This window comes from Convolutriloba macropyga, unplaced genomic scaffold (assembly GCF_964194025.1).
Source record: "Convolutriloba macropyga unplaced genomic scaffold, txConMacr16.3 SCAFFOLD_1322, whole genome shotgun sequence".
Classification (NCBI taxonomy): Eukaryota; Metazoa; Xenacoelomorpha; order Acoela; family Convolutidae; genus Convolutriloba; species Convolutriloba macropyga.
Window position 1 is genome coordinate 34,278 of NW_027452619.1, and position 11,942 is coordinate 46,219.

An 11,942-nucleotide genomic window follows, 5' to 3' on the forward strand; every position below is an offset into this window, starting at 1 on the left:
TTCGCACTAACTTGCAAAAACTTGGCCGATTAATTAAATTGCACAAATTCGATCGTCTCAAAGCTATCAGAATTCCCGCTGAATTTTCCTGCTGGGATCAGAAAACGAACCAATTTTGGTAATTAAATTCTACAATCTCAATTATTTTACCAAAATTTGATCAAATTTTCACTAATCAATTGTCAAATTTGTATTTGCTCAAACGCGTTTAGTTTCCTGATTATAGCAAGATTAGTCAAAAATTAGACATCTTGTCTGACCTTGAATTCACAAATCTTTCGTTCGTTCTTTTATCTTTGATTTTTATCTCACTCTCGCGTTTCGAACAAACTTTGAGCTGAGAACATGCCTCGTATGATGGCGCACAACAAAGGCACTGGCCGATGGTCGGCACTTTTCGATAACGAAGAATTCTGTAGTATCTTTGATCTTTCCGACTCCAGTATCGATGCTTCCTTTGACACCTCAATCTCCGATTCCAGGCCAGCACTCTCTGGGTCCAGGCGGGCTGCTTCTCTCATTACCGACGACTCTGACTCTCATTTTGATACCAAACAAATGTCTCACTTCAAAGATACACCAATAATTACAGAAGAACCAGGAACAACTGACTTACAAGAAGGCAACGAAGCAACCTGCCAGGAAAATGTACGCGATTACTCTGCAATGCCCGACAATAGAATCGATTTCGGTAAAAGTAACAGCAGTTATTCTGTGGAAAGCGACCATTCGAAACCAGAACATTCGTCTGAAGACGAAAGCAGTGGTGATGATTTGCAACCATTCGAGCAGTTATCAAGTGACGAACGGCAACCCGAATTCTCGACCCCAGTTAAACCCATTTCGAAGACAAAGTTCCATGAATCAATTCTCCTTCGATTTTCTCACGTTACCAAATCTTTGCAGAAATCAGTTGGAAAAAGCAAAAGCTTAAGCGTGAAACCATTTTCTGACCAAATTGAAAACGTGACAGCAGGTGTGAACAGAAATTTGATTGACAGCTGTCAAGACTGGAGTTCATCGTTGCTTTTAACTCTTAACCACAGTGAAGGCTTGAAACAATTTCAACAACACCTTGAAAGTGAATGCTCAACAGAAAATTTGAAATTTTGGCTTGATTGTCAGAGACTGAAACAGCTCAGCGGAAAATCTTTTGTGAAGCGAGTCATAGAAATGTATGGATTATATTTCAATGAAGATTCACCAATGGAGTTAAACGTTGACATCAAAATCAAGCTTGAAATTGCCAATAGTATAATTCGTAAGCCGAATAGAACGTGTTTTGACAAAGCATTGGATCACGTGTTCAAACTCATGGAACGAGATTCTTTTCCCAGATTTCAAGCTGCCGTTCAGTTGAGCAAGAACAGTGTTCAGGCCACACAGGATGAGTTGTTTTAAATGACAAACTTATTTTTGAGTAGATTACAATTTAGAAAAAGTTTTCATTGACTGTAATAAATATTTTTGATAATTTAATCTTTACTATTTCAGGTTTTTGAAACGTGATCAGATCAGTGAAATAATCAATTTAATATCAAAGATTTGGATAGAATATTTTTTGTTATCCCTAATTCAAAATAAAAATCAACTGTTTATCTACAAATAAACAACCAACCAACCAACTTTCTGCCTTTACAGTTCTTAGTAATACGCATTTCGCTATCAGCAAAGCATTTCCCAGAGCCGAAAGCGAATAGTTATCGGGGAAGATCTTTCAATACGATGCATCATCTCGCAAAATTTTCTTGTAAAATCTTGCAAGATATAGCCACCGTCTTGTAAGAATCTTGCAAGATAACAATTGAACTTCGAAAAAAAAATTAAATGTTGAATAATATAAACAAAATTATTAAATTTCAAAATATTACATGCAAATTATTAAAGAAGCACATCAAAAAAAGCGTATCCTTCCGATCTTCCTGTGCTAGGATCTTCATTCTCCTTTCTTTGTTTTTTGTTTTCGCGGTTTTTCTTGGTTTTAAGATGGATTTTAAGTTTATTATAGACTTTTGTAAAAGCAAACGTATCCCCGAGAAGGCTTCAACGATTTTTTCACAGATAAATTTCTGCGGGAACTTGAATAGATCTAGAGAAATTATCATTATCAACCATACCAAGAAAAGTGATGCGCTTCAATGTTTTGTAGATTTATCATGTCTTTGTGCAGCCACGTCTTGACAACTTCGTAGATAAATGAAATCAGAAACTATATGATAAAAAAAATCACAGCTAATTAAAATCGCAGCTCTTTTATATTACACAAACCGAAGAACAACCGCCTGCTGTCTGACAAATAGCTCGGGTCGAGGTTTGGTCAAAAAGTAATGTAAGATTAGCGGTGAATAGCGTTGAAAAAGCCTTTTTTCACCGCAAAGCGCCCACATCTTTTAGCGTTTAATGCGGTGAAAGCAGTGAATTTTTGTAAGATTTCCGGTTTTTGGTGGTGACGATTTTTTTCGTCGCATTGACAGGATTTCTTACAAAAAAGAAACTGCCGTACACGGGTTCGAACTTCTCACCTGCATATCAACAACTTCTTATTCCACTGATCCATCTATCACTTACTTTAAGAATTGCGATTTAAGTTATGAATTTTTTTTCACCGCATTCTGCTGGTAGGGCAGAAAATTTTTTTCAGCGCATTCTGCTGGTAACGGTGAAAAAAATTCACCACTTAAAAGTTTTTTTTCACCGCATTCATCGCATTGAGCATAAACCTAACACTTTTCACTAAATTCAATGCAAATAACATCTTTCAGCAATTTTTAGTGGTGACACCTCGACCCGGGTGTTCTCGAATGACTGTGACTGATGGTCCCTCAATTAAATTGCAGCCTGCTTCCACCGGGGGTAAATAGATGCATTAGGTCTATTAAGGGGGCAAAAATCATGTTATTAGTTCTTATTTGCTGCTTGAATTCAATTGGTCACAAGTGTAAAAATGAGAGAAAACTCTCGATCGCGAAAAACTAAGAAGCAAAGCGTGATATGAATCAATCAAAAATCTAAACAATCAAGCAAAAATATCGCATAAAAGACACGGTATCACAATTGTAACCGGCAGATAGCCAAAAAAGAACCGCCCACCGTTTACCCCACTGACCGACGTTCGGATTGAAAGACCTGAAATCAAAGTAAAACTGATTACAGCCGAAAATTCTTCCAATGACAAAAATGTTCGAATTCGATACGCAGTTTCATCAAATTTTATAATTTATGCTGAATTTAGCCTCACAATTGGTGTACACAAAAACTTAATGTTAATTAAACATTGAACAGTGTTCAGGACACAAAAGATGAGTTGTTCTAAATGAAATAGTTGAGTAGGTTAGAATTTTGAAAAATTTTTTGACTGTACTTATTATTTTTGATAATAAGGTTAATCTTTACTATTTCGTATATTTCTAACCACGATCAGATCATTGATATAATTAATTCAATCTCAAACAACTGGACAGACTGTTTTTTGTTATCCCTAATTCAAAATAAAAATCGACTGTTTATCTACAAATAAACAACCAACCAACTTTCTGCCATTACAGTTCTCAGTAATACGCTATCAGCAAAGCATTTCCGAGAGCCGAAAGCGAATGGTTATCGGGGAAGATCTTTCAATACGATGAACCATCTGGCAAAATATTCTTGTAAAATCTTGCAAGATATAGCCGTTGTCTTGAAAGAATCTCGCAAAATAACGATTCAACTTTTCTCAACGATTGCAACCATTTTCTCACAGATAAATTGCTATTTCCGTGGGAACTTGAAATTGAACTAGAGAAATGATCATTACTAAACGTACAAAAAACTGATGCGCTTCAATGTTTTTTTTCAAATTGATCATGCCTTTATGCTGCCACATTTTGACAACTTTGTTTATAAATGAAATCAGAAATTATATGATAAAAACTAAAACTCTTAAATTTTTTATAATTAATATTTTCCCGTTTCTTGCAATAATCAATTAATGCGTCAAACAAACTTTCCTTCCCCCCCTACACACTCAAGCAAAAAACCAGAAATTCATGTTTCATGTATTTTTACAGGATAATTTTCATGACCCACTTTAGGTGCATTTAAACAAAATTAATTGTTGCAACCCACGTTGAGGTCTCTGACCGAAATTCCACATGTCCAGACCGTCCAAGACAAAACATGTCTATGTCCAGACAGCCCAAAATGGAAGGTACCTATGTCCAGACTTTTGTGCGTTCAAAAGTATTTGTGCGTTCTTCGTGCGTTCAAAAGTCCCTATGTCATGACTTTCGTGCGTTCAAAATCACATATGACCAGAATTTCGTGCGTTTAAAAACAACTATGTCCAGACTTTCGTGCGTTAAAAGTGCGTATGTCTAGATTTCCGTGCGTTTTTGTCCAGAATTTTTGCCATTTTTATTGATATAAGATGTACACAACGTTTTTATAATGTATTCATTGCAGGTATAGATATCTTAGGGATGTTGGATGTGATGAAGTGCCCCAACATTTGCCATATTTTAAATTAATAAAAGGTGCTCGATGAAAGTATTCGCTGAATGGGGGTGCCAGCCACCCAGTACTTACAGCTTTATTTTGCTTTGCAACTTCAGCAATGGTCTAAAACGTAAGGAGTGAAATTGTCTAAAACAAAACAAAATGTTGGATGCAACTTTCCTGCATTCAACGTTTTGCAACTCAAGTGAATTGAGGTTTTCTTGGTACAAAGCTTCCACCTGAGTGAGCACTCTGGCACGAGTGTTTAGTCAAACATGGGCTCATCACTTTGTGGTTTTTTGTTTCCATTCAAAAAATTCTTGTGCCATGCAGGGTCACTATGTTCAGTTGTTTGTTTGTTCAAAGTTGCTTATGTCCAGACCATCGTGCATTCAAAATTACCTATGTCCAGACTATCGTGCGTTCAGAGTTTCCTATGTGCAGACTATCGTGCGTTCATTCGTGTTTCCAAACCGTGTATTTTTGAACGCTCGACCCCCCCCCCCCCCTCCTTGGGCGTTCATTTCGGTCTGGGACCTCAGTCTGGGAATCGTTAATTTTTCAGATATCGTATAACAATATTGGATGATTACTGAGAAATTTGATTAATCTCCAACTAAGACAATATATTGTGACTACCAGTAATTTTTGTAAGTTTCTCGGACCAATTTAGAATGAAATACTGATTGTTGTAGTCAAAAAATTTTGCTGCCATACTCAGAAAAATCCATGTCATCTTGCTCAAACAAACTGAAGCTGGCTGAAGTCATTTATTACTGTCAGCCTGAACAAAAACCCACACGAAGTTGTTTTTTACTCAGACATAAATAAGACTGAGGAAGCATAGTTTGATTATTTCGACTGCGTCAAAGAACATTTTAAACCTTTTCAAAATTAGACAAAATTTAGACAAAATTTCCGACCATGGATTGGTGGAAGCACGTCGAACATCAGAAATCCTAAAGACATGACCGAGCACACTATCACGCAAACCAAGCAGTCAGAGAACTGGAAATTTACCCTTCTCAAGGGTGTAGTTTTAGAAGGTACTGTGCGAGAAAGGAAGAATTATCAAGGAAATATTTTGAAAAAATATATTAAAATCTAAAAAGGCCCGAAAAGACTTCAACACATTGACAACTTTACCAAAAATGTTCACAAAAAAATTGAGAGATTTGAGGCCACCGCAGAACAAGTTAGTTAACTTTTTTTTCGTTGTCTACGCCCAAAGCTACATACAAAAAGAAACATCTCACAGGTCAAAAGCAATATTGTTAAAACATAGAATCTCGAAACAGAGATCAAACCGAACTACGAAGTTTCGATTCAGCGATATTGAAAGGTCCGAGTGAACTGGTCCCCGTTTTCAAGAGTGTCGAATACTAAAAAATCTTGGGGAAAATAAAATGTCTCCTCCGCAAACGTACAGAATTCTGCAAAATAGCAGCAGTTATTCTAGTTCACCTACGTGATGATTGACGACAACTTCAGGATTACTGTCGTGGTTTCGAGGACGAGTAACAAGAAATTTATTATTTTAATAACTGTATTCAAAATGGCCTAAAAGTACGAAAAATTGCAGGTATTTATGGTTGCTATCATCAAGAAAATTTAATGAACCGTCTAGATAAACTGATTTGGGTTAATTTACACCTTAAGTATGAATAAATTTTTCTCTTTGCCGTATATGGCAAGTGTTAGTGCACATCGTTCTCCTAACCTGAAAACGTGTCATTGATATCTGCAGGGAGGATCATCGAGTTGGTTTATCGCCATCAGTGATGGTGGGAAGGTCGAGTTAATCGCTCAAATTTATGGTTTATCTTGTGGCATGAACAAATTTGAAGCAGCGATTCAGTTCAAGTTACTAGCCATTAAATAAATTTATTTCACCAACATCAGGTAAGTAAGTTTTGTTTATATCGAAGTTTTAATTTAAACTTTAAGTTCTGATCTTCGCGATATATCCCATCCTCCCCCTTTTTTCAAACAAGTTTGTAGGGATAGATTCTCCAAATTTTCTTAATGTTTTTTGTTTCTAGTTGCCGTTCTCGTGGCCTGAAGGTTGATCTCCTTCAGCTATTGAAATTTTTCATTGGAGTTAAGAGGTAGGTGATGCCACTTAAATATTGTCCTTACTGTTCTCAGATTTGGGGTCAGTAGATTGCTGATCAGTAGAATCAGTCTTGATATCATCAAGTTCCAGCTGTACAATTTAGTTGTCACTGACAAGCACTGTCTTGACAGAATTCCCTGACTGGACGAATGAAGTTTTAATTCTTTTGCGTATAACGAAGGTATGTGGGACTGTTGATGATGTGCTCGTTGGTTTGAAAAAGATTGGCTCATACAGATCAATGTCATAAACTGCTGGAAGTCTCACTTTCCCTCCTAGCACTAATTCCACAAGAGTTTTGCCCCGCTCCTGGAAGTATATCGTTGTGTCATCAGAGCCCACTGTAGTAAAGCGCAAAATGAAACATTTAGATTTGGACTCCAAGTTTGAATAGCCTGTTTCACTGTTAGTACCGCTCGCTCGGCAAATGCATTTGCTCTTGGATGGTAGATGGGTGACTCCATCTTTTTAATCCCCAGTGATTCACACCACTGTTTTTTGTCACCGCTTACAAACTTGAGACAACTCTCTGATACTAACGTTTTTGGTATCCCAAATCTTGCAAAGATTTGATTCAAAAATAACTTCATTGTTTGTGAGGTCCTATTTACCACAGGAACAGCTTCTATCCATCTTGATCCCACGTCTACTATTATTAGGTTGCTACTTTTGCCCTTAACGTAACCCCAGACTATATAGAGTCTTTCACAAACTTCTGCTTCTGGCCAAGTAGATACTGTATTCAAAGTCGAACCCCATCAGCGTTATAGCTCATCTCGTGATTCTTGCTGATGCTGTTTTAGTGAATTGCTCGGCTGTTGCAAAGAGGTATTTGAGAGGTTTGTGCTCAGTTTGTAGAGTTAACTACCTTCCGAACAGGAATTGTTTTCGTCTTGTGACCACAAAGACGATTGCAGGTGCCTCTTGCTCAATATTGAACTAATTTTGTCTCGCTTGTGACAACTTCCCTTTGACATAGATCACAGTATGTCCTTCCTGTGAGAGGACCCTTCCTATTGCTTTTTAGAGGCGTCTGTTGTCACGGTTGCATTTTTCGTCAAGCTGTAAGGCTGAACAAGTGGGTTAGCAGATAACTCATTTTTTATGCTTTCGAAAGCATTCTGTTATTTTTCTGAAGTCGTGTTTTCAATTTTCATTCAAATCTAACATTTTTGTAGCAAAATCTGTTAAATCTGGTAAACTTTGGCAGGCCAACAAAAGACTAGTTGTTTCATATATGAAGGTGGTTTTGCGTTTTTGATTTTCTCAAAATGTTTAGGATCGGGTGCTATTCCTTTCTTTGAGAATGAGTAACCAAGAGAACTAACAATTGAGGATGGTTTAGCACTGAATTTTTTTTTCTAGATAGTAAAATTCTTCTCACGTACTCAATTTTTGACCGCAAGCATTCGGTTCTCGTATTGACCTTTGTCATTTCATTTACCAGTAATTCATCTTGAAAGCGACCACACCCTTGATTCCTTCGAGAGTTCACTCAATTCATTTTTGGAAGGTTGATGAAGAATTCTTCAAGCCCTGAGTAAGCCTGCACATCTTAAACAATCCTTGCAATACAATGATTGTACAAAATTCTTTTGAATCCTCGTCCAATTCGATTTGATATGGGTCTGATACGTCAATTTTGCTAAATTAAGAGGCCCCATGGAGATTATCGAATGTGGTCTCCATGTCTGGGATTGGATAATTCTCGTCCATACTTTTGCCGTTAAAGTGAACTTTCAAATACACACATAGTCTTAGAGCTCTATTGGCCCCACTTGGTTGCACTGGCTTCAGAATGCCCCGTCGCACCATTGTCTTAAGGTTCTCCTTGATCCTGTCTTGTAGAGGTATAGGTATCTTTCTAGCCCAGCAGAACATTGGCTGCAATCCCGGTATGGGTTATTAGTTTCATATGCACTTTGCATCCTTTGACTGCAGGTAATTTTTCATCTGACACTGTGTTAATGCCTTCTTGGGGTAGTATGTCTCTCCAAAGTAGTCCAAATTCAATGTCGGATTGCACACTTGTTGTTGCATATACTTACTTCCGTTTCACTCAACATCATATGTTAGTGATCCCAAAAGCGTCAGTTGATGACCATCATAGGCATCGAGACGTCTGAATTTCCCATCTAACTCAGGTTTCCCAAGCTCAGTCTAGACGAAAAATGTTACCACAGTACCATCAGCACCGGTTTCAAATTGCAATTATTTTTCTGGTCTTTTATTGAAATGTACTCCTATGTCGCAGAAATGTTGAACACGTTCTTCCGTGTACAATACATTCTTTGTCCATTTCGGAAGATGTTTGAAAAGAAAACTTACCCTCTTCCGCGCAGAAGTTGTTGTGCTGGTCGGACTTACTTGACCTAGATTGGGTTTTATTTTATCACATTTTTGCAAACTGCCCCACCTGTTTACAGGTGCTAAATTGCTTGTTCTAAGCCGGACACGGCTTGTTACTGTGTGGCGCACCTCCACATCTATTACACAAATGATTATTATTTTTACTACCAGTCAACTTTTCACTCTGGTTTCCTGAAGGTCTTTTAGAAGTTATATTCAACTTCTTTTTTCACCAGAACCAGTTTATTACCTGTTCAAGAACCTACAAAAGCAATTGCTTGACTTCTGAACTGTAGGCTTTTTGTCATTTTAGAAATAATTTTCGTTGATTTAGCTTTGATGCTGTATAATAGTCTTAATTTTGCCTCAGGGTCTTTCAATACTGAGATGAACTTTAGTTTTACCAAATCCTCTTTGGGATTGTTCACCGATTTTAGTGTCTGGAAGACGCAATAGAGTGCTTTTTCTCTTAGGCGCTCTAGAAAATCATCGTCAAAATCTCCAACGCCTTGTACAACGGACAGAAATTTAGCCCTTTCTGCCGTTATAACTTTCTATTTGGGAGAAAAAAGTTTTGAATTACTAATCATATCTCTTTAAAAGGAGGGTCTATTAGTTTCTTAGGGCCGATAAGGGTCCTAAGATTCAGAAGTGCGTCTTGTCCGCAAATAATAAAAAAAGAGATTTATTACTTGTTGGTCCGAAATTGTGCCGTCGGTGCTGATTTCATCTTCTTTTTTCTTTGCGCAAAATTTTGCCAAAAAAGCCACAATACACGCAATGCAAGATTCAGCACTCTGCAGATCTAAAATTTGTCGGCTGCTCAGTGGTCTGGAAACAATTGTGGTGGTCTCGAGCACGAGTAACAGGAGTTCCTTAATTTGAAAAATTGAAAACAAAATGGCCTAAAACTACAACAATTCACAGTTGTTTATAGTTGATATCAGTATGACAATTTACAGAACCGTCTAGATTTAGATAAAGAGATATTGGTTAATTTACGCTTTAATTATGACCAGTTTTCCCCCCATGCCGTATATGGCAAGGATTCGTGAAGTTTTTTGGACTTTACACCTTGTCCTCCCATCCTGAGAACATATCCTTGATAATTGCAAAGAGGTGGTTTATGGCCATCAGTGATGGTGGGAAGGTCGAGTTATTCAAAGCAGTGATTCAGTTCAAATTACTAGCACTTAAATGAATTTACTTCATTAACATCAGGTAAGTAAGTTTTGTTTATATCGAAACGGGATAGATTCTCCAAATTTTCTTACTGTTTTTTTTCTGGTTGAAGTTCTGGTGGCCTGAAGGTTGTTTTCCTTCAGCTACTGAAGTCTTTTCACTGGAGTTAGGAGATAGGTGATGCCACTTCAATATTGTCCTTAATGTTCTCTGATTTTGAGTCAGTGAATTGATGGTCAGTAGAATCAGTCTTGATATCATCAAGTTCCAGCTGTACAGTTTAGTTGTCACTGACAAGCACTGTCTTGATTGAATTCCCTGACTGGACGAATGAAGTTTTAATTCCTTTGCGTATAACGAAGGTATGTGGGACTGTTGATGATGTGCTCGTTGGTTTGAAAAAGATTGGCTCATACAGATCAATGTCATAAACTGCTGGAAGACTCAGTTTCCCTCCTAGCACTAGTTCCACAAGAGTTTTGCCCTGCTCCTGGATGTATATCGTTGTGTCATCAGAACCCACTGTACCCACTGTAGGAAAGCGCAAAATGAAACATTCAGATTTGGACTCCAGGTTTGAATAGCCCGTTTCACTGTTTGTACCACTCGCTCGGCAAATCCATTTGCTCTTGGATGGTAAATGGATGACTCCATATTTTCAATCCCTAGTGATTCACATCACTGTTTTAGTTCACCGCTTACAAACTCGAGACCATTGTCTGATACTAACGTTTTTGTTATCCCAAATCTTGCAAAGATTTGACTCAAAATTAACTTCATTGTTTGATTCAAGTACACCATCACTGCTTTTGAGGTTCTATTTTCCGCAGGGAAGGCTTCTATTTAGTCTGCGCCCGTGTCCACTATTACTAAGATGTTACTTTGGTCCTTAACGTAACCCCAGTCCAAATGGAGTCCTTCCCAGACCTCTGCTTCTGGTCAATTAGATACTGTTTCTCTTGTTTCTTCTCTGCGCGACATTTTGCCACAAAAGGCACACACCATGCAGTACAGGATTCAGCATTCTGAAGATCTAAAATTCGTCGGTTGGTCGGTTGTCTGGACACCATTGTCGTGGTCTCGAGCACGAGTAACAGGATTTTTTTAATTTTTCAGTAATTGAAATCAAAATGGCTTAAGGTACAATAATTTACAGGTTTTTTTAACTGCTGTCAGTATCAAAATTTACAGAACCATCTAGATATAGATAAACTGATAGTGGTTTTTGCACCGTAAAGGTGAACCAGTTTTTCCTCTGTATATGGCAAGTATTCGTGCACATTATTACACTTTACACATTGTTCTCCTAGCTTGAGAAGGTGTCATTGATATCTACAGGGAGAATCATCGAGTTGGTTTATGGCCATCACTGATGGTGGGAAGATCGAGTTAATTGCTGAAATTTTTGGTTTATATACAGCGATAAACTTGTGGCGTGAACAAATTTGAAGCAACGATTCGGTTCAAATTAATAGCCTTCAAATAAATTTACTTCAACAACATTAATTAAGAAAGTTTTGTATAAATCGAAGTTGTAACTTAAACTCTAAGTTCTGACCTTCGCGATATATCTTTGCGATATATTGAGAAAGGAAAATGTCTCCTCCACAAAAAGTACAGAATTTTGATAAATAGCAGCAGTTATACTAGTTCACTTTCGTGGTGATTGACGATAATTTCAGGATTACAAATCTAACTCTTCTTTTGGAACTGGGAAAAAAACTTAGGATAGTAGCATCCATATGTTTTGCGAATATATATCATTCTATCACATCAATCTTTTTGATCAGTTTTCTGTTTTGTTCTTGAAAATAAGGGGAAC

At 37.4% G+C, this 11,942-nt stretch overlaps 1 protein-coding gene across 1 annotated transcript; it reads left to right on the top strand.

Annotated features, from left to right (window-relative positions):
- The first annotated feature begins 254 nt into the window (after positions 1-254).
- On the top strand, positions 255-1,485 carry LOC142357656 (uncharacterized). Its single transcript, XM_075409214.1, has one exon. It carries the CDS (start codon positions 346-348, stop codon positions 1,399-1,401), a length of 1,056 nt encoding a protein of 351 aa, XP_075265329.1. The 5' UTR covers positions 255-345; the 3' UTR covers positions 1,402-1,485.
- The last annotated feature ends 10,457 nt before the right edge of the window (positions 1,486-11,942 follow it).